Raw genomic sequence first — 27,275 nt, 5'->3', positions numbered from 1 at the left:
AGATATACACAGAGATACACACAGATATATATACAGCGATATATACAGAGACACACACTGATATATACAGAGATACACACAAAGATACATACAGAGATACACACAGAGATATATACAGAGATACACACAGAGATACACACAGAGATATATACAGAGATACACAGAGACACACAGAGATACACACAGAGATACACATAGAGCCAGGGTGTGTTTGTGTGTGAGAGACAGAGAGCGAGAGAGAGAGAGAGAGAGAGAGAGAGAGAGAGAGAGAGAGAGAGAGAGAGTCTCATCCAGGAAATAACAGAGAGGTCAGTTCCATGGAGCTGGGACTGACTGGGCTATATCCTCTCCTCTCACAGACATCTGCAGCTACACAGACAGAGAGCTCCAATGTTGTCCTTCTCTCGGGCTGTCCAGTGTCCACACACACACGTACACACACACCCTCCCCTGCTCTCTAACAGCTGTACCTGATACACAGTCAGTCAGTTAACCCTCCCTCCTGTCAGACGCAGACCGAATGAGATCTGTTAAGAATGCAGCTGAATCAGAAAATACTTGACAGTCAACATAAGGTCCCAGAGCTTCATTGTGTACATGGACACGTGCCTGTAGACTAGGAACAAGCAGAGAGCTTGTACACAGAGAGCTGATTGGGTATCCGACCGACAGGGATTGGAACCAAGATCATTAGAATGCCACAAGACCTACTGTGTGTACTGTATTAAAACAGACCTACTGTATTAAAACAGACCTACTATATGTACTGTATTAAAACCGACCTACTGTGTGTACTGTATTAAAACAGACCTACTGTATTAAAACTACTGTATGTACTGTATTAAAACAGACCTACTGTATGTACTGTATTAAAACAGACCTACTGTATTAAAACAGACCTACTGTATGTACTGTATTAAAACAGACCTACTGTATTAAAACAGACCTACTATATGTACTGTATTAAAACAGACCTACTGTATGTACTGTATTAAAACAGACCTACTGTATTAAAACAGACCTACTATATGTACTGTATTAAAACAGACCTACTGTATTAAAACAGACCTACTATATGTACTGTATTAAAACAGACCTACTGTATTAAAACAGACCTACTATATGTACTGTATTAAAACAGACCTACTGTATTAAAACAGACCTACTATATGTACTGTATTAAAACAGACCTACTGTATTAAAACAGACCTACTGTATGTACTGTTTTAAAACAGACCTACTGTATTAAAACAGACCTACTATATGTACTGTATTAAAACAGACCTCCTGTATTAAAACAGACCTACTATATGTACTGTATTAAAACAGACCTACTGTATTAAAACAGACCTACTAGATGTACTGTATTAAAACAGACCTACTGTATTAAAACAGACCTACTATATGTACTGTATTAAAACAGACCTACTGTATGTACCGTATTAAAACAGACCTACTATATGTACTGTATTAAAACAGACCTACTGTATTAAAACAGACCTACTGTGTGTACTGTATTAAAACAGACCTACTATATGTACTGTATTAAAACAGACCTACTGTATTGAAACAGACCTACTATATGTACTGTATTAAAACAGACCTACTATATGTACTGTATTACAACAGACCTACTGTGTGTACTGTATTAAAACAGACCTACTGTATGTACTGTATTAAAACAGACCTACTGTATTACAACAGACCTACTGTGTGTACTGTATTAAAACAGACCTACTGTATGTACTGTATTAAAACAGACCTACTGTATGTACTGTATTAAAACAGACATGCTGTATGTACTGTATTAAAACAGACCTACTGTGTGTACTGTATTAAAACAGACCTACTGTATGTACTGTATTAAAACAGACCTACTGTATTAAAACAGACCTACTGTGTGTACTGTATTAAAACAGACCTACTGTGTGTACTGTATTAAAACAGACCTACTGTATGTACTGTATTAAAACAGACCTACTGTATTAAAACAGACCTACTGTATGTACTGTATTACAACAGACCTACTGTATGTACTGTATTAAAACAGACCTACTGTATTAAAACAGACCTACTGTATTACATCAGACCTACTGTATGTACTGTATTAAAACAGACCTACTGTATGTACTGTATTAAAACAGACCTACTGTATTAAAACAGACCTACTATATGTACTGTATTACAACAGACCTACTGTGTGTACTGTATTAAAACAGACCTACTGTATGTACTGTATTAAAACAGACCTACAGTATTAAAACAGACCTACTGTATGTACTGTATTAAAACAGACCTACTGTGTGTACTGTATTAAAACAGACCTACTGTATGTACTGTATTAAAAAAGACCTACTGTATGTACTGTATTAAAACAGACCTACTATATGTACTGTATTAAAACAGACCTACTGTATTAAAACAGACCTACTGTATGCACTGTATTAAAACAGACCTACTGTATTAAAACAGACCTACTGTATGTACTGTATTAAAACAGACCTACTGTATGTAATGTATTAAAACAGACCTACTGTATTAAAACAGACCTACTGTATGTACTGTATTAAAACAGACCTACTGTGTTAAAACAGACCTACTGTATGTACTGTATTAAAACAGACCTACTGTATTAAAACAGACCTACTGTATTAAAACAGACCTACTGTGTGTACTGTATTAAAACAGACCTACTGTATGTACTGTATTAAAACAGACCTACTATATGTACTGTATTAAAACAGACCTACTGTATTAAAACAGACCTACTATATGTACTGTATTAAAACAGACCTACTGTATTAAAACAGTCGTACTATATTTACTGTATTAAAACAGACCGACTATATGTACTGTATTAAAACAGACCTACTGTATTAAAACAGACCTACTGTATGTACTGTATTAAAACAGACCTACTGTATTAAAACAGACCTACTATATGTACTGTATTAAAACAGACCTACTGTATTAAAACAGACCTACTATATGTACTGTATTAAAACAGACCTACTGTATTAAAACAGACCTACTGTATGTACTGTATTAAAACAGACCTACTGTATTAAAACAGACCTACTGTATGTACTGTATTACAACAGCCCTACTGTATTAAAACAGACCTACTGCTTGTACTGTATTAAAACAGACCTACTATATGTACTGTATTAAAACAGACATGCCTTATGTACTGTATTAAAACAGACCTACTGTATTAAAACAGACCTACTGTATGTACTGTATTACAACAGACCTACTGTATGTACTGTATTAAAACAGACCTACTGTATTAAAACAGACCTACTGTATTACAACAGATCTACTGTATGTACTGTATTAAAACAGACCTACTGTGTGTACTGTATTAAAACAGACCTACTGTATGTACTGTATTAAAACAGACGTACTGTATTAAAACAGATCTACTGTATGTACTGTATTAAAACAGACCTACTGTATGTACTGTATTAAAACAGACCTACTGTATTAAAAAAGACCGACTGTATGTACTGTATTAAAACAGACCTACTGTATTAAAACAGACCTACTATATGTACTGTATTAAAACAGACCTACTGTATTAAAACAGACCCACAGTATGTACTGTATTAAAACAGACCTACTGTATTAAAACAGACCTACTGTATTAAAACAGACCTACTGTATGTACTGTATTAAAACAGACCTACTGTATTAAAACAGACCTACTGTATGTACTGTATTACAACAGCCCTACTGTATTAAAACAGACCTACTGCGTGTACTGTATTAAAACAGACCTACTATATGTACTGTATTAAAACAGACATGCCTTATGTACTGTATTAAAACAGACCTACTGTATTAAAACAGACCTACTGTATGTACTGTATTACAACATACCTACTGTATGTACTGTATTAAAACAGACCTACTGTATTAAAACAGACCTACTGTATTACAACAGATCTACTGTATGTACTGTATTAAAACAGACCTACTGTGTGTACTGTATTAAAACAGACCTACTGTATGTACTGTATTAAAACAGACGTACTGTATTAAAACAGATCTACTGTATGTACTGTATTAAAACAGACCTACTGTATGTACTGTATTAAAACAGACCTACTGTATTAAAAAAGACTGACTGTATGTACTGTATTAAAACAGACCTACTGTATTAAAACAGACCTACTATATGTACTGTATTAAAACAGACCTACTGTATTAAAACAGACCCACAGTATGTACTGTATTAAAACAGACCTACTGTATTAAAACAGACCTACTGTATGTACTGTATTAAAACAGACCTACTGTATTAAAACAGACCTACTGTATTAAAACAGACCTACTGTGTGTACTGTATTAAAACAGACCTACTGTATGTACTGTATTAAAACAGACCTACTATATGTACTGTATTAAAACAGACCTACTGTATTAAAACAGACCTACTATATGTACTGTATTAAAACAGACCTACTGCATTAAAACAGACCTACTGTATGTACTGTATTAAAACAGACCTACTATATGTACTGTATTAAAACAGACCTACTGTATTAAAACAGACCTACTGTATGTACTGTATTAAAACAGACCTACTATATGTACTGTATTAAAACATACCTACTGTATTAAAACAGACCTACTGTATGTACTGTATTAAAACAGACCTACTGTATTAAAACAGCCTACTATATTTACTGTATTAAAACAGACCGACTATATTAAAACAGACCTACTGTATTAAAACAGACCTACTGTATTAAAACAGACCTACTATATGTACTGTATTAAAAAAGACCTACTGTATGTACTGTATTACAACAGCCCTACTGTATTAAAACAGACCTACTGCGTGTACTGTATTAAAACAGACCTACTGTATTAAAACAGACCTACTGTATGTACTGTATTAAAACAGACCTACTGTATTAAAACAGACCTACTGTGTGTACTGTATTAAAACAGACCTACTGTATTAAAACAGACCTACTATATGTACTGTATTACAACAGCCCTACTGTATTAAAACAGACCTACTGCGTGTACTGTATTAAAACAGACCTACTATATGTACTGTATTAAAACAGACCTACTGTATTAAAACAGACATGCCTTATGTACTGTATTAAAACAGACCTACTGTATTAAAACAGACCTACTGTATGTACTGTATTACAACAGACCTACTGTATGTACTGTATTAAAACAGACCTACTGTATTAAAACAGACCGACTGTATTACAACAGATCTACTGTATGTACTGTATTAAAACAGACCTACTGTATGTACTGTATTAAAACAGACCTACTGTGTGTACTGTATTAAAACAGACCTACTGTATGTACTGTATTAAAAAAGACAGACTGTATGTACTGTATTAAAACAGACCTACTATATGTACTGTATTAAAACAGACCTACTGTATTAAAACAGACCTACTGTATGTACTGTATTAAAACAGACCTACTGTATTAAAACAGACCTACTGTATGTACTGTATTAAAACAGACCTACTGTATGTACTGTATTAAAACAGACCTACTGTATTAAAACAGAGCTACTGTATTAAAACAGACCTACTGTATGTACTGTATTAAAACAGACCTACTGTATTAAAACAGACCTACTGTATTAAAACAGACCTACTGTATTAAAACAGACCTACTATATGTACTGTATTAAAACAGACCTACTGCATTAAAACAGACCTACTGTATGTACTGTATTAAAACAGACCTACTATATGTACTGTATTAAAACAGACCTACTGTATTAAAACAGACCTACTGTATTAAAACAGACCTACTGTATGTACTGTATTAAAACAGACCTACTATATGTACTGTATTAAAACAGACCTACTGTATTAAAACAGACCTACTGTATGTACTGTATTAAAACAGACCCACTGTATTAAAACAGACCTACTATATGTACTGTATTAAAACAGACCTACTGTATGTACTGTATTAAAACAGACCTACTGTATTAAAACAGACCTACTGTATTAAAACAGACCTACTGTATTAAAACAGACCTACTGTATGTACTGTATTAAAACAGACCTACTATATGTACTGTATTAAAACAGACCTACTGTATTAAAACAGACCTGCTGTATGTACTGTATTAAAACAGATCTACTGTATTAAAACAGACCTACTATATGTACTGTGTTAAAACAGACCTACTGTATTAAAACAGACCTACTATATGTACTGTATTAAAACAGACCTACTGTATTAAAACAGACCTACTGTATGTACTGTATTAAAACAGACCTACTGTATTAAAACAGACCTACTGTAATAAAACAGACCTACTGTATGTACTGTATTAAAACAGACCTACTGTATTAAAACAGACCTACTATATGTACTGTATTAAAACAGACCTACTGTATGTACTGTATTAAAACAGACCTACTGTATTAAAACAGATCTACTGTATTAAAACAGACCTACTGTATGTACTGTATTAAAACAGACCTACTATATGTACTGTATTAAAACAGACCTACTGTATTAAAACAGACCTACTATATGTACTGTATTAAAACAGACCTACTGTATGTACTGTATTAAAACAGACCTACTGTATTAAAACAGACCTACTGTATTAAAACAGACCTACTGTATGTACTGTATTAAAACAGACCTACTATATGTACTGTATTAAAACAGACCTACTGTATTAAAACAGACCTACTGTATGTACTGTATTAAAACAGATCTACTGTATTAAAACAGACCTACTATATGTACTGTATTAAAACAGACCTACTGTATGTACTGTATTAAAACAGACCTACTGTATGTACTGTATTACAACAGACCTACTGTATTAAAACAGACCTACTATATGTACTGTATTAAAATAGAAATTGAGTAAATAGCCCAAATAAATTAAAGGTTACATTTAAATCAAACAAATAGTGTGACGGGAACTTTATCAGTTGGAAGAATGGGTGTAAAATAAACAGGACAGATGCTGAATTACGTTCTGGGTCCGTACGTGTTCAGAGAAGAGAGAGAACAATAGTTCAATGAATGAAAGAATTTCAACAAGTGTCTGCAACTCTCTGTGAATTGCAGTATGTCATTTATTATTAAAAACAACTGACCAACATATTTCTTCCACAGACTTCAAGCTTCCTTTTAAGAGGCATTTCCTCAACGGTCTTTAATGAATATTGTAAGAGGCTGCTGACTTCCACAGGCTTCAAGCTTCCTTTTAAGAGGCATTTCCTCAACGGTCTTTAATGAATATTGTAAGAGGCTGCTGACTTCCACAGGCTTCAAGCTTCCTTTTAAGAGGCATTTCCTCAACGGTCTTTAATGAATATTGTAAGAGGCTGCTGACTTCCACAGGCTTCAAGCTTCCTTTTAAGAGGCATTTCCTCAACGGTCTTTAATGAATATTGTAAGAGGCTGCTGACTTCCACAGGCTTCAAGCTTCCTTTTAAGAGGCATTTCCTCAACGGTCTTTAATGAATATTGTAAGAGGCTGCTGACTTCCACAGGCTTCAAGCTTCCTTTTAAGAGGCATTTTCTAGACAATCTGCAATACAGGTATGATTGAAGATTGAAGCAGGTGCTAGTCGTGGGCTATGTCCACACTAGTCTACCTATTGTTCCTGCAGTGAGGAGGATTCACCATCCTTATCCAACGTTGTCATCATTTATCTGCAGATAATCACCAAAAAACCTACCGGTATGCAAATTAGGAAGCCAAATTAACTGCTCTCTTACCAATGCGATTTGGTTGGCTACTGACGAGTCCCTCACTTTAACGTCACTGTCTGGCAAGTCCTGATGGACTTCCTATGGAGAATGTTTAGTTTACTTGTCCTGATGGACTTCCTATGGAAAATCTTTAGTTTACTTGTCCTGATGGACTTCCTATGGAAAATCTTTAGTTTACTTGTCCTGATGGACTTCCTATGGAAAATCTTTAGTTTACTTGTCCTGATGGACTTCCTATGGAAAATCTCTAGTTTACTTGTCCTGATGGACTTCCTATGGAAAATCTTTAGTTTACTTGTCCTGATGGACTTCCTATGGAAAATCTTTAGTTTACTTGTCCTGATGGACTTCCTATGGAAAATCTCTAGTTTACTTGTCCTGATGGACTTCCTATGGAAAATCTTTAGTTTACTTGTCCTGATGGACTTCCTATGGAAAATCTTTAGTTTACTTGTCCTGATGGACTTCCTATGGAAAATCTTTAGTTTACTTGTCCTGATGGACTTCATATGGAGAATCTTTAGTTTACTTGTCCTGGTGGACTTCCTATGGAGAATCTTTAGTTTACTTGTCCTGATGGACTTCCTATGGAAAACCTTTAGTTTACTTGTCCTGATGGACTTCATATGGAGAATCTTTAGTTTACTTGTCCTGATGGACTTCCTATGGAAAACCTTTAGTTTATTTGTCCTGATGGACTTCATATGGAAAATCTCTAGTTTACTTGTCCTGATGGACTTCATATGGAGAATCTCTAGTTTACTTGTCCTGATGGACTTCATATGGAGAATCTTTAGTTAACTTGTCCTGATGGACTTCATATGGAAAATCTTTAGTTCACTTGTCCTGATGCGATATCCTAGACATACTGTATAACTCCACTGTGTGATTTATGAAGGGCGAGGATATACGAGATCGACTTTATTCAGTCAGTTCCACACCATTTATAAACCAATCAAGCTTGCTGTTGGTCAACGTACAGTAAGCCCGTGCGCCAGTACTTCCTGTCTGCATGTGAAACGCGGAATATAATCAAATAAATCAATGTGTCAGAAAACAATAAGTGGATTTTGACTAATCCTTGACCACATTATAGTGGACGTGAAAATCCTTCACCACATTATAGTGGACGTGAAAATCCTTCACCACATTATAGTGGACGTGAAAATCCTTCACCACATTATAGTGGACGTGAAAATCCTTCACCACATTATAGTGGACGTGAAAATCCTTCACCACATTATAGTGGACGTGAAAATCCTTCACCACATTATAGTGGACGTGAAAATCCTTCACCACATTATACTGGACGTGAAAATCCTTCACCACATTATAGTGGACGTGAAAATCCTTCACCACATTATACTGGACGTGAAAATCCTTCACCACATTATAGTGGACGTGAAAATCCTTCACCACATTATAGTGGACGTGAAAATCCTTCACCACATTATAGTGGACGTGAAAATCCTTCACCACATTATAGTGGACGTGAAAATCCTTCACCACATTATAGTGGACGTGAAAATCCTTCACCACATTATAGTGGACGTGAAAATCCTTCACCACATTATAGTGGACGTGAAAATCCTTCACCACATTATAGTGGACGTGAAAATCCTTCACCACATTATAGTGGACGTGAAAATCCTTCACCACATTATAGTGGACGTGAAAATCCTTCACCACATTATAGTGGACGTGAAAATCCTTCACCACATTATAGTGGACGTGAAAATCCTTCACCACATTATACTGGACGTGAAAATCCTTCACCACATTATAGTGGACGTGAAAATCCTTCACCACATTATACTGGACGTGAAAATCCTTCACCACATTATAGTGGACGTGAAAATCCTTCACCACATTATAGTGGACGTGAAAATCCTTCACCACATTATAGTGGACGTGAAAATCCTTCACCACATTATAGTGGACGTGAAAATCCTTCACCACATTATAGTGGACGTGAAAATCCTTCACCACATTATAGTGGACGTGAAAATCCTTCACCACATTATAGTGGACGTGAAAATCCTTCACCACATTATAGTGGACGTTAAAATCCTTCACCACATTATAGTGGACGTGAAAATCCTTCACCACATTATAGTGGACGTGAAAATCCTTCACCACATTATAGTGGAGGTGAAAATCCTTCACCACATTATAGTGGACGTGAAAATCCTTCACCACATTATAGTGGACGTGAAAATCCTTCACCACATTATAGTGGAGGTGAAAATGGACTGGCACAGATGATGAAGGAGCATCATGCTCTCTCCCTCTGGCATAGATGATGAAGGAGCATCATGCTCTCTCCCTCTGGCATAGATGATGAAGGAGCATCATGCCCTCTCCCTCTGGCACAGATGATGAAGGAGCATCATGCTCTCTCCCTCTGGCATAGATGATGAAGGAGCATCATGCTCTCTCCCTCTGGCATAGATGATGAAGGAGCATCATGCTCTCTCCCTCTGGCATAGATGATGAAGGAGCATCATGCTCTCTCCCTCTGGCATAGATGATGAAGGAGCATCATGCTCTCTCCCTCTAGATGATGGGGCTACTCCAAAGCAAAGACACTAGTTTATTTTTATTTTTTATTTAACCTTTATTTAACCAGGTAGGCAAATTGAGAACACGTTCTCATTTACAATTGCGACCTGGCCAAGATAAAGCAAAGCAGTTCGACACATACAACAACACATAGTTACACATGGAGTAAAAACAAACATATAGTCAATAATACAGTGAAAAAAATAAAAAAATAAGTCTATATACAATGTGAGCAAGTGAGGTGAGATAAGGGAGGTGAAGGCAAACAGATATATGTATAAATAAATAAAAATATAAAAAGGCCATGGAGAAGAAGTGAGTACAACACAGCAAGTAAAATAAAAACTAAAAAAAAACACTGGAATGGTTGGTTTGCATTGGAAGAAAGTGCAAAGTAGAGACAGAAATAATGGGGTGCAAAGGAGCAAAATAAATTAATAAATAAATACAGTAGGTAAAGAGGTAGTTGTTTGGGCTAAATTGTAGATGGGTTATGTACAGGTGCAGTAATCTATGAGCTGCTCTGACAGCTGGTGCTTAAAGCTAGTGAGGGAGATAGGTGTTTCCAGTTTCAGAGATTTTTGTAGTTCGTTCCAGTCATTGGCAGCAGAGAACTGGAAGGAGAGGCGTCCAAAGGAAGAATTGGTTTTGGGGGTGACTAGAGAGATATACCTGCTGGAGCGCGTGCTACGGGTAGGTGCTGCTATGGTGACCAGCGAGCTGAGATAAGGGGGGACTTTACCTAGCAGGGTCTTGTAGATGACCTGGAACCAATGGGTTTGGCGACGAGTATGAAGCGAGGGCCAGCCAACGAGAGTGTACAGGTCGCAGTGGTGGGTAGTATATGGGGCTTTGGTGACAAAACGGATGGCACTGTGATAGACTGCATCCAATTTATTGAGTAGGGTTTTGGAGGCTATTTTGTAAATGACATCACCGAAGTCGAGGATTGGTAGGATGGTCAGTTTTACAAGGGTATGTTTGGCAGCATGAGTAAAGGATGCTTTGTTGCGGAATAGGAAGCCAATTCTAGATTTGACTTTGGATTGGAGATGTTTGATGTGGGTCTGGAAGGAGAGTTTACAGTCTAACCAGACACCTAGGTATTTGTAGTTGTCCACATATTCTAAGTCAGAGCCGTCCAAAGTAGTGATGTTGGACAGGCGGGCAGGAGCAGGCAGCGATCGGTTGAAGAGCATGCATTTGGTTTTACTTGTATTTAAGAGCAGTTGGAGGCCACGGAAGGAGAGTTGTATGGCATTGAAGCTCGCCTGGAGGGTTGTTAACACAGTGTCAAAAGAAGGGCCAGAAGTATACAGAATAGTGTCGTCTGCGTAGAGGTGGATCAGAGAATCACCAGCAGCAAGAGCGACATCATTGATGTAAACAGAGAAGAGAGTCGGTCCAAGAATTGAACCCTGTGGCACCCCCATAGAGACTGCCAGAGGCCCGGACAACAGACCCTCCGATTTGACACACTGAACTCTATCAGAGAAGTAGTTGGTGAACCAGGCGAGGCAATCATTAGAGAAACCAAGGCTGTCGAGTCTGCCAATGAGGATGTGGTGATTGACAGAGTCAAAAGCCTTGGCCAGGTCAATGAATACGGCTGCACAGTATTGTTTCCTATCGATGGCGGTTACGATATCGTTTATGACCTTGAGCGTGGCTGAGGTGCACCCATGACCAGCTCTGAAACCAGATTGCATAGCGGAGAAGGTGTGGTGTGATTCGAAATGGTCGGCAATCTGTTTGTTGACTTGGCTTTCGAAGACCTTAGAAAGGCAGGGTAGGATAGATATAGGTCTGTAGCAGTTAGGGTCAAGGGTGTCCCCCCCTTTGAAGAGGGGGATAACCGCAGCCGCTTTCCAATCTTTGGGGATCTCAGACGACACGAAAGAGAGGTTGAAGAGGCTAGTAATAGGGGTGGCAACAATTTCAGCAGATAGTTTTAGAAAGAAAGGGTCCAGATTATCTAGCCCGGCTGATTTGTAAGGGTCCAGATTTTGCAGCTCATTAAGAACATCAGCTGACTGTATTTGGGAGAAAGAGAAATGGGGAAGGCTTGGGCGAGTAGCAGAGGGGAGGGCAGTGCTGTTGTCCCGGGTAGGGGTAGCCAGGTGGAAAGCATGGCCAGCCGTAGAAAAATGCTTATTGAAATTCTCAATTATAGTGGATTTGTCGGTGGTGACAGTGTTTCCTATCTTCAGGGCGGTTGGAAGCTGGGAGGAGGTGTTCTTATTCTCCATGGACTTTACGGTGTCCCAGAACTTTTTTGAATTTGTGTTGCAGGAAGCAAATTTCTGCTTGAAAAAGCTAGCCTTGGCTGTTCTAACTGCCTGTGTATATTGGTTTCTGGCTTCCCTGAAAAGTTGCATATCACGGGGGCTGTTCGATGCTAATGCAGAACGCCATAGGATGTTTTTCTGTTGGTTAAGGGCAGTCAGGTCAGGAGAGAACCAAGGGCTATATCTGTTCCTGGTTCTAAATTTCTTGAATGGGGCATGCTTATTCAAGATGGTGAGGAAGGCATTTTTAAAAAATGACCAGGCATCCTCTACTGACGGGATGAGATCAATATCCTTCCAGGATACCCCGGCCAGGTCAATTAGGAAGGCCTGCTCGCTGAAGTGTTTCAGGGAGCGTTTGACAGTGATGAGTGGAGGTCGTTTGACCGCTGACCCATTATGGATGCAGGCAATGAGGCAGTGATCGCTGAGATCTTGGTTAAAAACAGCAGAGGTGTATTTGGAGGGCAAGTTTGTTAGGATGATATCTATGAGGGTACCCGTGTTTACGGAATTGGGGTGGTACCTGGTAGGTTCATTAATAATTTGTGTGAGATTGAGGGCATCAAGCTTAGATTGTAGGGTGACTGGGGTGTTGAGCATGTTCAAATTTAGGTCGCCTAGCAGCACGAGCTCTGAAGATAGATGGGGGGCAATCAGTTCACATATAGTGTCCAGAGCACAGCTGGGGGCAGAGGGTGGTCTATAGCAGGCGGCAACGGTGAGAGACTTGTTTTTAGAGAGGTGGATTTTTAAAAGTAGAAGTTCAAATTGTTTGGGAACAGACCTGGATAGTATAACAGAACTCTGCAGGCAGTCTTTGCAGTAGATTGCAACACCGCCCCCTTTGGCCGTTCTATCTTGTCTGAAAATATTGTAATTGGGGATAAAAATGTCTGAATTTTTGGTGGTCTTTCTAAGCCAGGATTCAGACACGGCTAAAACATCCGGGTTGGTAGAGTGTGCTAAAGCAGTGAACAAAACAAACTTAGGGAGGAGGCTCCTAATGTTAACATGCATGAAGCCAAGGCTATTACGGTTACAGAAGTCATCAAAAGAGAGCGCCTGGGGAATAGGAGTGGAGCCAGGTACTGCAGGGCCTGGATTCACCTCTACATCACCAGAGGAACAGAGGAGAAGTAGGATAATGGTACGGCTAAAAGCTATGAGAATTGGTCGCCTAGAGCTACCAGAGCAGAGAGTAAAAGGAAGTTTCTGGGGGCGATAAAATAGTTTAAAGGAATAATGTACAGACAAAGGTATGGTAGGATGTGAATACAGTGGAGGTAAACCTAGGTATTGAGTGATGATGAGAGAGATCTTGTCTCTAGAAACATCATTGAAACCAGGTGATGTCATCGCATATGTGGGTGGTGGAACTGCAGGGTTGGATATGGTATAGAGAGCAGGGCTAGAATCTCTACAGTGAAATAAGCCAATAAACACTAACCAGAACAGCAATGGACAAGGCATATTTACATTAAGGAGAGGCAAGCTTAATCGAGTGATAAATAAGGGTCCAGTGAGTAGAGGTTGGTTGGGGTCGTGGCGATCCAGACAGCTGGCCGGGTATATGGCTATCGGTAGCAGCATAGGATGGAGGTCTGTTTGTAGATACCTCGTGCGTTTCCGTCGGTAGGTTCCGTGTAGTGGGGTTTTGTTCAGATAGCAGCCGATAAGACAGCTAACGATTAGCGGGCCTCAGATGAGCGTTCAGGTAACGCCGGGACGGAGGTGCCGGTTGGATAAATCCCTCGGGCAGATAACGTCGGCAGTCAGTCGTGAAGGCCCGGTGGGGTTCCGTATCTGCAGCAGCAACAAAGAAGCGGGTCCGGATGGTGATGGAACTCCTCAGCTGGCTAGCTCCAGCATGATTTGAGTTAGCTCCGGGGTCGACGTAAGCCAATAGTCACACGGTATGCAGCTAGCTAGCTGCGAAATCAAGGTGCAAGTGTCCAGAGGCTGCGGTTGGAATCCGGGGAAACTGAGAGAAAAAAAGTCCCGGAATGCTCCGGTCCGAGTCGCGTTGCACAAAAGTGCCGGTAGATTATCGAGCTAGAGGAATAGCTGATGACCGCAAAACGTGGGCAGCTGAAACACCAACGCTAGCCAGCAAACCGGCTAATTTCGGGGCAGCTACAGATTAGCTTCTGGCTAGCTATCGGAGTAGCTTCTGGATTAGCTTTCAGGCTAGCTTCTGAATTAGCCCCTGGCTATCTTCCACGATGGATTTTCAGATTGAGGTAAATAGTACTTATTGTAATTGGTGAAGCGGGTTGCAGGAAAGCTTTTGCAGGAAAGCTTTTGTAGTTGAGTTCTTGGATAATAAAATAAATAAAGATATGTGAAGAAAAGGTGTAAATATATATATATACAGGACACGACACGACAACACGGAAAAATACGTCTGAACTGCTAAGCCACCTTGGTATATCAAGTCAAGTTAGAGTGAGCGTGTGTGTGTGTGTGTGTGTGTGTGTGTGTGTGTGTGTGTGTGTGTGTGTGTGTGTGTGTGTGTGTGTGTGTGTGTGTGTGTGTGTGTGTGTGTGTGTCCATCCGTCCGTCTGTCTAAACTCACCCTTTAGGGTCCAGCAGGTCACGGACCTTCTCGTTGTATATCTCCATGTAGGAGACCTCCACCTTGAAGGAGAGAACCTGGCTGTCCTCCCGGCCGATCCTCTCAAACAGGGAGCAGCACAGCCTGGGGATCAGCCCTGGAGCCTTCTTATTCCCCATCATGGAGAAGGACTTCCCTGACCCTGCAGAGAGGACAGGAAGGGACACAGACAACAGCATAGCAGAGCCTTTAGCTACACATATAGACTTCAACAGTCCTTTACACACCAGCTGTACAGACTAGACACCAGAACCTACATGGAGAGACAGGAAGGGACAACAGCAGAGATTAAACAGCAGCCAATAGAAACTGGTAAATGAGACAATGTTGTTTAGTAAATACGGGTAGTATAGAGATCATAGAGAGAAGGACCAGCACTTATCTGAACCAAGAGTTTTTGGCAAACAGACCCACAACAAAGTCTGGGGGGTTTCTACGGCAACTATCTGATGTGCTCACTGCAGGTGTGTTGAAAACGTGTCTGTAAATGTGTTTGTTCAGGGATTCTACAGGGATTCTGCCAACTGTTTGGTCCTGAGTCAGACCGTTTGGAACTACAGCAGGGTTTCTGTTAGGAAAACGGTGACCAGAAAGATTTCTACCGGACCCATATGCATTGGGTGCGTAACCCATTGGGGGCGACCACCCACGGTGCTCAGAATGACAGAAATCACATGTAGATGATTGTAATGCCTCTTAAGACAGCTCCTGTAGTGAAAGCAGCCAATAAAACGTCCTTTTCAAACATTTGCCGAAATGCAATGTGTGAGAAAACCCCATTCTAAACGGCGCACCTGATGAAAGCGGTTCATATGTGACAGAGATTAAAATCACCTTTAGAAAAAGGTGAGATCTAAAGATGCAACAACTATGAGTTGTTAATATGACTACAATTATGCCTTTGGCTTCTTGACAACAAAAGAAAGTTGATATAGAGAAATGGTAGTCGACTATGGCACTAATCGTAAGAGTAAGGGTGTTAACCCCAGTGGTAGTAAAGAAATGGCATATGAGGAAGTATTTCATCGACAGCGTGTCCAATAGCTTCCCCTAAAGTAAAGTGAAATACATGTTGTCAGAATTCTATAATTACTTCTGTCTATACAGAAAGAAAATGATTTAAAATACTTCACCCGAGAGCATGACTTAGACACAGAGGAATCGAGGATCAGAATCTTCTTTTCAAAACTGACTGGATTGTCTCAAATCACAAGCCTGTACAGTGCCTTCAGAAATGTTATGTTACAGCATGAATTTAAAATGGATTCAATTTAGATTTTGTGTCACTTGCCTACACACAATACCTCATAATGTCAAGGTGGAATTATCTTTTTAGAGATGTTAACAAATTAATAGAAAATGAAAATCTGAACTGTCTTGAGTCAATAAATATTCAACCCCTTTGTTATGGCAAGCCTAAATAAATTCAGGAGTAATGAGCCAATAGTAAGCTTGGGATGATTAGGTGACCGTGATGGTTTGAGGGTCAGATTGGGAATTTAGCCAGGACACCAGGGTTAACACCCATACTCTAACAATAAGTGCCATGGGATCTTTAGTGACCACAGAGTCAGGACACCTGTTTAACGTCCAATCCAAAAGACGACACCCTACACAGGGCAATGTCCCAAATCACTGCCCTGGGGCATTTGGATATTTGATTTTAGACCAGATCAAAGTGTCTCCTACTGGCCCTCCAAACACCACTTCCAGCAGCATCTGGTCTACCATCCAGGGACCCTGCTTAGCGTCAGAGGCAAGCCAGCAGTGGAATGCAGGGTGGTATGCTGCTGGCCACAGGTGTCCTTCCTAACTCAGCTGCCGGAGAGGAAGGAAACCGCTCAGGATTACCCCATGAGAACAATTGTGACTTTAAAACAGTTACAGAGTTTAATGGCTGTGACAGGAGAAAATGGATAATGGATCAACAATATTGTAGTTACTCCACAATACTAACTTAAATGACAGAGTGAAAAGGAGGAAGACTGTAAAGAATAAAAATATTCCAAAACATGTATCCTGTTTGCACTAAGGCACTAAAGTAAAACTGCAAAGAATGTTGCAAAGAAATGTACTTTATGTCCTGAATTCAAAGCGTTATGTTTGGGGCAAATCCAATACAACACATCACAGAGTACCACCACATATTTTCAAGCATGGTGGTGGCTGCATCATGTTATGGGTATGCTTGTCATTGGCAAGGTGCTAGGGAGTTTTTTAGGATAAAAATAAATGGAATAGAGCTAAGCACAGACAAAATCCTAGAGGGAAACCTGGTTTTGTCTGCTTTCCAACAGACACTGGGAGACAAATGAACCTTTCAGCAGGACATTAACGTAAAACACCAGGCCAAATCTACACTGGAGTTGGTTACCAAGACAACATGGAATGTTTCTGAGTTGCCTAGTTACAGTTTGGACTTAAATCGGCTTGAAAATCTATGGCAAGACTTGAAAACACCCGCCTAGCAGTGATCAACAACCAACTTGACAGAGCTTGAAGAATTTGATAAAGAATAATGTGCAAATATTGTACAATCCAGGTGTGTAAAGCTCTTAGAGACTTACCTAGAAAGACTCACTGCTGTAATTGCTGCCAAAGGTGATTCTAACATGTATTGACTCATGGGTGTGAATACTTATGTAAATTCGATATTTTTGTATTTCATTTTCAATAAAGGCGTCTGTTTTTTGCAAATGATAATCGTTCCTCACAGTATTTGAAAAATCTTTCCAACAATCTCCCCCTCCACAATCACCAAGCCTCGGTGTGAAATCGGCCTAGGCGATCTCTGAGTTCCATGCTCTCATTTCTTTAGCTGCCAATTGATCACGATGAATGTGTCCATATGGCAGAGGCTTGTGCTTTCACATTGGTTGAATTTTAACTTTTAGATTTTTATTTGTATAAATTGAAGTCTGATTATTATGTTTAACCACGTGACAATGATTTTGCTAAACTAAAACGTTATTATTGAAATGAAACTGTTCCACGAAAATGTGCATCTGAAACTCATTACTGGCCTGCAGATTGGTAGAAATGGTAGGACAATTTGGAATCTTCTCCAAACATGACACTCATTACTGGCCCACAGATTGGTAGAAATGGTAGGACAATTTGGAATCTTCTCCAAACATGACACTCCTTACTGGCCTGCAGATTGGTAGAAATGGTAGTACAATTTGGAATCTTCTCCAAACATGACACTCCTTACTGGCCTGCAGATTGGTAGAAATGGTAGGACAATTTGGAATCTTCTCCAAACATGACACTCATTACTGGCCCACAGATTGGTAGAAATGGTAGGACAATTTGGAATCTTCTCCAAACATGACACTCCTTACTGGCCTGCAGATTGGTAGAAATGGTAGTACAATTTGGAATCTTCTCCAAACATGACACTCCTTACTGGCCTGCAGATTGGTAGAAATGGTAGGACAATTTGGAATCTTCTCCAAACATGACACTCCTTACTGGCCTGCAGATTGGTAGAAATGGAAGGACAATTTGGAATCTTCTCCAAACATGACACTCCTTACTGGCCTGCAGATTGGTAGAAATGGTAGGACAATTTGGAATCTTCTCCAAACATGACACTCCTTACTGGCCTGCAGATTGGTAGAAATGGTAGTACAATTTGGAATCTTCTCCAAACATGACACTCCTTACTGGCCTGCAGATTGGTAGAAATGGTAGTACAATTTGGAATCTTCTCCAAACATGACACTCCTTACTGGCCTGCAGATTGGTAGAAATGGTAGGACAATTTGGAATCTTCTCCAAACATGACACTCCTTACTGGCCCGCAGATTGGTAGAAATGGTAGTACAATTTGGAATCTTCTCCAAACATGACACTCCTTACTGGCCCACAGATTGGTAGAAATGGTAGGACAATTTGGAATCTTCTCCAAACATGACACTCCTTACTGGCCCACAGATTGGTAGAAATGGTAGGACAATTTGGAATCTTCTCCAAACATGACACTCCTTACTGGCCCGCAGATTGGTAGAAATGGTAGTACAATTTGGAATCTTCTCCAAACATGACACTCCTTACTGGCCCACAGATTGGTAGAAATGGTAGGACAATTTGGAATCTTCTCCAAACATGACACTCCTTACTGGCCCACAGATTGGTAGAAATGGTAGGACAATTTGGAATCTTCTCCAAACATGACACTCCTTACTGGCCCACAGATTGGTAGAAATGGTAGTACAATTTGGAATCTTCTCCAAACATGACACTCCTTACTGGCCTGCAGATTGGTAGAAATGGTAGTACAATTTGGAATCTTCTCCAAACATGACACTATGTCGTCTTTATAAAATAATTGCCTCAACGTTTCTGTGGTCTGATTTTACCTAGACACTCTTAGAAAAAAAGGTTCCAAAAGTGTTCTTCGTCTATCCCCATAGCAGAACCCTTTTTGGCTCCAGGTAGAACCTTTTTTGGTTCATGGTCAACCCCTATTGGTTCCATGTAGAACCCTCTATGCAAAGGTTTATACATGGAACCCAAAAGGGTTCTGCCTGGAACCAAATATAGTTCTTCATAGGGTTCTCCTATGGGGACAGCCCCAAAAAACGTTTAGGTTCTAGATAGCACCCTTTTTTTCTAAGAGTGTATGCTAATTTGAAGCAAGGTAAGACAAGCCTCATAATACGAAGTAAAACATTCAGGTTTCAAAGAATGAAAGTGATGGGTGGTGCGTGTGATAGTTGTATAGATAAAGAAGATGCATGACAACCACCGAAAATACACACGCTAATTTAATTTGACTAAATTATGCAAACTAACATATAAACCGAGAAGCATAACGGTCAAATGTACACTGCTCAAAAAAATAAAGGGAACACTTAAACAACACAATGTAACTCCAAGTCAATCACACTTCTGTGAAATCAAACTGTCCACTTAGGAAGCAACACTGATTGACAATAAATTTCACATGCTGTTGTGCAAATGGAATAGACAAAAGGTGGAAATTATAGGCAATTAGCAAGACACCCCCCAAAACAGGAGTGATTCTGCAGGTGGTGACCACAGACCACTTCTCAGTTCCTATGCTTCCTGGCTGATGTTTTGGTCCCTTTTGAATGCTGGCGGTGCTCTCACTCTAGTGGTAGCATGAGACGGAGTCTACAACCCACACAAGTGGCTCAGGTAGTGCAGTTCATCCAGGATGGCACATCAATGCGAACTGTGGCAAAAAGGTTTGCTGTGTCTGTCAGCGTAGTGTCCAGAGCATGCAGGCGCTACCAGGAGACAGGCCAGTACATCAGGAGACGTGGAGGAGGCCGTAGGAGGGCAACAACCCAGCAGCAGGACCGCTACCTCCGCCTTTGTGCAAGGAGGTGCACTGCCAGCACCCTGCAAAATGACCTCCAGCAGGCCACAAATGTGCATGTGTCTGCTCAAACGGTCAGAAACAGACTCCATGAGGGTGGTATGAGGGCCCGACGTCCACAGGTGGGGGTTGTGCTTACAGCCCAACACCGTGCAGGACGTTTGGCATTTGCCAGAAAACACCAAGATTGGCAAATTCGCCACTGGCGCCCTGTGCTCTTCACAGATGAAAGCAGGTTCACACTGAGCACAGGAGCGCATGTGACAGACGTGACAGAGTCTGGAGACTCCGTGGAGAACGTTCTGCTGCCTGCAACATCCTCCAGCATGACCGGTTTGGCGAGGGGTCAGTCATGGTGTGGGGTGGCATTTCTTTGTGGGGCCGCACAGCCCTCCATGTGCTCGCCAGAGGTAGCCTGACTGCCATTAGGTACCAATATGAGATCCTCAGACCCCTTGTGAGACCATATGCTGACACATGCACATTTGTGGCCTGCTGGAGGTCATTTTGCAGGGCGCTGGCAGTGCACCTCCTTGCACAAAGGCGGAGGTAGCGGTCCTGCTGCTGGGTTGTTGCCCTCCTACGGCCTCCTCCACGTCTCCTGATGTACTGGCCTGTCTCCTGGTAGCGCCTGCATGCTCTGGACACTACGCTGACAGACACAGCAAACCTTTTTGCCACAGTTCGCATTGATGTGCCATCCTGGATGAACTGCACTACCTGAGCCACTTGTGTGGGTTGTAGACTCCGTCTCATGCTACCACTAGAGTGAGAGCACCGCCAGCATTCAAAAGTGACCAAAACATCAGCCAGGAAGCATAGGAACTGAGAAGTGGTCTGTGGTCACCACCTGCAGAATCACTCCTGTTTTGGGGGTGTCTTGCTAATTGCCTATAATTTCCACCTTTTGTCTATTCCATTTGCACAACAGCATGTGAAATTTATTGTCAATCAGTGTTGCTTCCTAAGTGGACAGTTTGATTTCACAGAAGTGTGATTGACTTGGAGTTACATTGTGTTGTTTAAGTGTTCCCTTTATTTTTTTGAGCAGTGTATTTACAGTGCATTCGGAAAGTATTCAGACCCCTTCCCCTTTCCAAATTTTGTTACGTTACAACCTTATTCTAAAATAGATTAAATTGTTTCCCCCCCCCCATCAATCTACAAACAATACCCCATAATAACAAAGCAAAAACAGGTTTAGAGACATTTCTGCAAATGTTTTAAAGATAAAAACTGAAATATCACGTTTTACATAAGTATTCAGACCCTTTACTCAGTACTTTGTTGAAGCACCTTTGGCAGCGATTACAGCCTTGAGTCTTCTTTGGTATGACGTTACAAGCTTGGCACAGCTGTATTTTGGGAGTTTCTCCCATTCTTCTCTGCAGGTCCTCTCAAGCTCTGTCAGGTTGGATGGGGAGTGTCGCTGCACAGCTATTTTCAGGTCTCTCCAGAGATGTTCGATCGGATTCAAGTCCGGGCTCTGGCTGGGCCACTCAAGGACATTCAGAGACCTGTTCCAAAGCCACTCCTGCGTTGTCTTGGCTGAATGCTTAGGGTCATTGTCCTGTTGGAAGGTGAACCTTCGCCCCAGTCTGAGGTTCTGAGTGCTCTGAAGCAGCTTTTCATCAAGGATCTCTCTGTACTTTGCGCCGATCATCTTTCCTTCGATCCTGACTAGTCTCCTAGTCCCTGAAAAACATCCCCACAGCATGATGCTGCCACCACCATGCTTCACCGTAGGGATGGTGACAGGTTTCCTCCAGATGTGACGCTTGGTATTCAGGCCAAAGAGTTCAATCTTGGTTTCATCATACCAGAGAATCTTGTTTTTCATGGTCTGAGAGTTCTTTAGGTGCCTTTTGGCAAATTTCAAACGGGCTGTCATGTGCATTTTGGCCACTCTACCTGCAGTAAGAATTTAATCAGTCATGAGCTCTGTCAGAGTGATCATCGGGTTCTTGGTCACCTCCCTGACCAAGGCCCTTCTCCCCCGATTGCTCAGTTTGGCTGGACGGCCAACTCTAGGAATTTAAGAATGATGGAGGCCACTGTGTTCTTGGGGATCTTCAACGCTGCAGACATTTTTTGGTACCCCTCCCCAGATCTGTGCCTTGACACAATCCTGTCTTGTAGTTCTACGGACAATTCCTTCGACCTCATGGCTTGGTTTCTTCTCTGACATGTACTGTCAACTGTGAGACCTTATATAGACAGGTGTGTGCCTTTCCAAATCATGTCCAATCAATAGAATTTACCACAGATGGACTCCAATCAAGTTGTAGAAACATCTCAACATCTCAAGGATGATCAATGGCAACAGGATGCACCTGAGCTCAATTTCAAGTCTGAATACTTATGTAAATAAGGTATTTCAGTTTTTTATCTTTAATAAACGTGCAAAAATGTCTTAAAACCTGTTTTCGCTTTGTCATTATGTGGTATTGTGTGTAGATTGATGAGGAAAATGTTTTATTTAATCCATTTTAGAATAAGGATGTAACGTAACAAAATGTGTAAAAAGTCACGAGGTCTGAATACTTTCTGAATGCACTGAACAACGCCTGGTATTTCCAATTAAATAATAAAAAGCATTATTTTGCAATGCTATTGATTTTTATCCCGGTCAATTTCGCCGGCAACTATTTTATTTATCCGCTTTTAATTTTTTTTCATCGGCCAAAAGCCGTCAATTACTGGCTAACTGAAACCCTGCATGTATAAAACATAACTCTTCCCTCCAATACACCAGCACTACTAAATGAATGGGGATTTATAGAAGACAACAAATCAAACACCTCTAAGTATCCCTACATGTAGAGACATGTTTCTGAATGATAGCCCTATGATAGCAGGGAACATACACACTATCCCATAATATCTGTGGTCTCCAAAGCCTTTGTTTCCAAGGTGTGTCACTCCGCTCCAGGTTATTCTTCAGGACAGGAAGTGAAGATCAAGGATCTAATCCTTAGTGTTGGGGAGGAAGGATACGGGGCTGAGCGATTCACCAGCTTGAGTTCAGCGTGATCAGAAACACTGAAGCTTCCTGTTCTTGTTGTGCATCGGCAGGGCCACGCAGGGATACATAAAGTGCGTCTCAAATGCCACCCTATTCCCTATATAGTGCACTACTTTTGACCAGAGCCCTATGGGTATCCCTATGTTCCCTGGTCAAAAGTAGTGCCCTATATAGGGAATAGGGTGGCATTTGGGACGCAGGTGTGCTGTATCTGCAGGGCCAGGGAAGAGGGATACAGACGTATGTTGTCTCCTCCCCTAGCATGGAACGACATAAACAGATGATGATGCCTGCAGAGCTACTTAAGGCTGTTCTGAACACAGCCCTGTTATAACTTATTTCCTACCGACCTGCATCAGAATAATGCAGAATAAACACTTACTTCCTAAGTCTTACTTTCAAAGTCTTACTTTACTGTACTCACTAGACTGGTGAATTCATGGTGTGTACTCACTAGACTGGTGAATTCATGGTGTGTACTCACTAGACTGGTGAATTCATGGTGTGTACTCACTAGACTGGTGAATTCATGCTGCGTACTCACTAGACTGGTGTATGTATTCATGGTGTGTACTCACTAGACTGGTGTATTCATGGTGTGTACTCACTAGACTGGTGTATTCATGCTGTGTACTCACTAGACTGGTGTATGTATTCATGGTGTGTACTCACTAGACTGGTGTATTCATGCTGTGTACTCACTAGACTGGTGTATTCATGCTGCGTACTCACTAGACTGGTGTATTCATGGTGTGTACTCACTAGACTGGTGTATTCATGGTGTGTACTCACTAGACTGGTGTATTCATGGTGTGTACTCACTAGACTGGTGTATTCATGGTGTGTACTCACTAGACTGGTGTATTCATGGTGTGTACTCACTAGACTGGTGTATTCATGGTGTGTACTCACTAGACTGGTTTATTCATGGTGTGTACTCACTAGACTGGTGTATTCATGCTGTGTACTCACTAGACTGGTGTATTCATGGTGTGTACTCACTAGACTGGTGTATTCATGCTGTGTACTCACTAGACTGGTGTATTCATGGTGCGTACTCACTAGACTGGTGTATTCATGGTGTGTACTCACTAGACTGGTGTATTCATGCTGTGTACTCACTAGACTGGTGAATTCATGGTGTGTACTCACTAGACTGGTGAATTCATGGTGTGTACTCACTAGACTGGTGAATTCATGGTGTGTACTCACTAGACTGGTGAATTCATGCTGCGTACTCACTAGACTGGTGTATGTATTCATGGTGTGTACTCACTAGACTGGTGTATTCATGGTGTGTACTCACTAGACTGGTGTATTCATGCTGTGTACTCACTAGACTGGTGTATGTATTCATGGTGTGTACTCACTAGACTGGTGTATTCATGCTGTGTACTCACTAGACTGGTGTATTCATGCTGCGTACTCACTAGACTGGTGTATTCATGGTGTGTACTCACTAGACTGGTGTATTCATGGTGTGTACTCACTAGACTGGTGTATTCATGGTGTGTACTCACTAGACTGGTGTATTCATGGTGTGTACTCACTAGACTGGTGTATTCATGGTGTGTACTCACTAGACTGGTGTATTCATGGTGTGTACTCACTAGACTGGTTTATTCATGGTGTGTACTCACTAGACTGGTGTATTCATGCTGTGTACTCACTAGACTGGTGTATTCATGGTGTGTACTCACTAGACTGGTGTATTCATGCTGTGTACTCACTAGACTGGTGTATTCATGGTGCGTACTCACTAGACTGGTGTATTCATGGTGTGTACTCACTAGACTGGTGTATTCATGCTGTGTACTCACTAGACTGGTGTATTCATGGTGTGTACTTACTAGACTGGTGTATTCATGCTGTGTACTCACTAGACTGGTGTATTCATGGTGTGTACTCACTAGACTGGTGTATTCATGCTGTGTACTCACTAGACTGGTGTATTCATGCTGTGTACTCACTAGACGTTCTCGGTTACCTGTTTGTCCGTAGGCAAAAATGCAGGCATTGTATCCTTGAAAGGCGTTTTCCAGTATTCCCTCACCAAGGCACTGGAACACCACCTCTTGACCTTCAAAACAAACAACAGTCACCATGGAGACCAGAAGGATAAACAAGCATACAGAATAAACATACAGAGCAACCATTAAACCGTAAAGAGTTTTAAACCTCCTTTATAATGCCCCAAATAAACAGTCTCACTGTGTAGAGAGAGAGAGAGAGAGACAGAGAGAGACAGAGAGAGAGAAAGAGACAGAGAGAGAGACAGAGAGAGAGAGAGAGACAGAGAGCGAGAGCGAGAGACCGAGAGACAGCGAGAGAGACAGAGAGAGAGAGAGAGAGACAGAGACAGAGACAGAGAGACAGCTAGAGAGAGCGAGAGAGAGTGAGAGAGACCGAGAGAGAGAGAGAGAGAGAGAGACAGAGAGAGAGCGAGAGAGAGACAGAGAGACAGAGAGAGAGAGAGAAACAGAGAGAGAGACAGAGAGAGAAACAGAGAGACAGCTAGAGAGAGCGAGAGAGACCGAGAGAGAGAGACAGAGAGAGAGAACCTAACCTCCTGCCCAATGTATGACCATATTAGAGACACAAATTTCCCTCAGATCACACAGATCCACAAAGAATTCGAAAACAAATCCAATTTTGATAAACTCCCATATCTACTGGGTGAAATACCACAGTGTGACATCACAGCAGCAAGATTTGTGACCTGTTGCCACAAGAAAAGGGCAACCAGTGAAGAACAAACACCATTGTAAATACAACCCATATTGATGCTTATTTATTTTAACTTGTGTGCTTTAACCATTTGTACATTGTTACAACACTGTATATATATAATATGACATTTGTAATGTCTTTATTGTTCTGAAACTTCTGTATGTGTAATGTTTACTGTTCATTTTTATTGTTTATTTCACTTTTGTATATTATCTACCTCACTTGCTTTGGCAATGTTAACACATGTTTTCCATGCCAATAAAGCCCCTTGAACTGAATTGAATTGAGAGAGAGAGAAACAGAGAGATAACTGTCATGCTCCTCCTGATAAATGAAGCAGCTGTTTAGTAGCTAAATAAAGCTGTGGCACAGGCCCTTCAGGCAACCCTCCACTGAACAGATTGTCCCGCTGTCGCTTAAGCATGAAGCACACACACACACACACACACACACACACACACACACACACACACACACACACACACACACACACACACACACACACACACACAGACAGACAGACAGACAGACAGACAGACAGACAGACAGACAGACAGACAGACAGACAGACAGACAGACAGACAGACAGACAGACACAGACATAGACACACACACACACACACACACACACACACACACTGAAGCACACTCACACTGAAGCACACTCACACTGACGCACAAACATCCCCAGCTGGGTGGGAAATGGTAAATAGTTTATCTAGTTAGTGTCACTAATGTTTATCTAGTTAGTGTCACTAACATGTTTATCTAGTTAGTGCCACTAATGTTTATCTAGTTAGTGCCACTAATGTTTATCTAGTTAGGGCCACTAATGTTTAGCTAGTTAGTGTCACTAACATGTTTATCTAGTTAGGGCCACTAATGTTTATCTAGTTAGTGTCACTAACATGTTTATCTAGTTAGTGCCACTAATGTTTAGCTAGTTAGTGTCACTAACATGTT

General features: G+C 40.9%; 1 protein-coding gene across 3 annotated transcripts in view; it reads right to left on the bottom strand.

The window, feature by feature from the left end:
- LOC129844832 (kinesin-like protein KIF13A) overlaps window positions 1–27,275 on the bottom strand; it is a 230,719-nt gene that overhangs the window by 96,713 nt on the left and 106,731 nt on the right. For all 3 annotated transcript variants that reach the window (XM_055912980.1, XM_055912981.1, XM_055912982.1), the window contains exons 5-6: window positions 25,570–25,662; window positions 15,169–15,349 (exon numbers count right to left, since the gene is read on the bottom strand). In XM_055912980.1, the coding sequence (XP_055768955.1) occupies window positions 15,169–15,349; window positions 25,570–25,662 (274 nt within the window). The remainder of the gene's footprint in view (window positions 1–15,168; window positions 15,350–25,569; window positions 25,663–27,275) is intronic.

The sequence above is a fragment of the Salvelinus fontinalis genome, unplaced genomic scaffold, assembly GCF_029448725.1.
Source record: "Salvelinus fontinalis isolate EN_2023a unplaced genomic scaffold, ASM2944872v1 scaffold_0236, whole genome shotgun sequence".
Classification (NCBI taxonomy): Eukaryota; Metazoa; Chordata; class Actinopteri; order Salmoniformes; family Salmonidae; genus Salvelinus; species Salvelinus fontinalis.
This window is presented reverse-complemented; position numbering and strand designations above follow the sequence as displayed.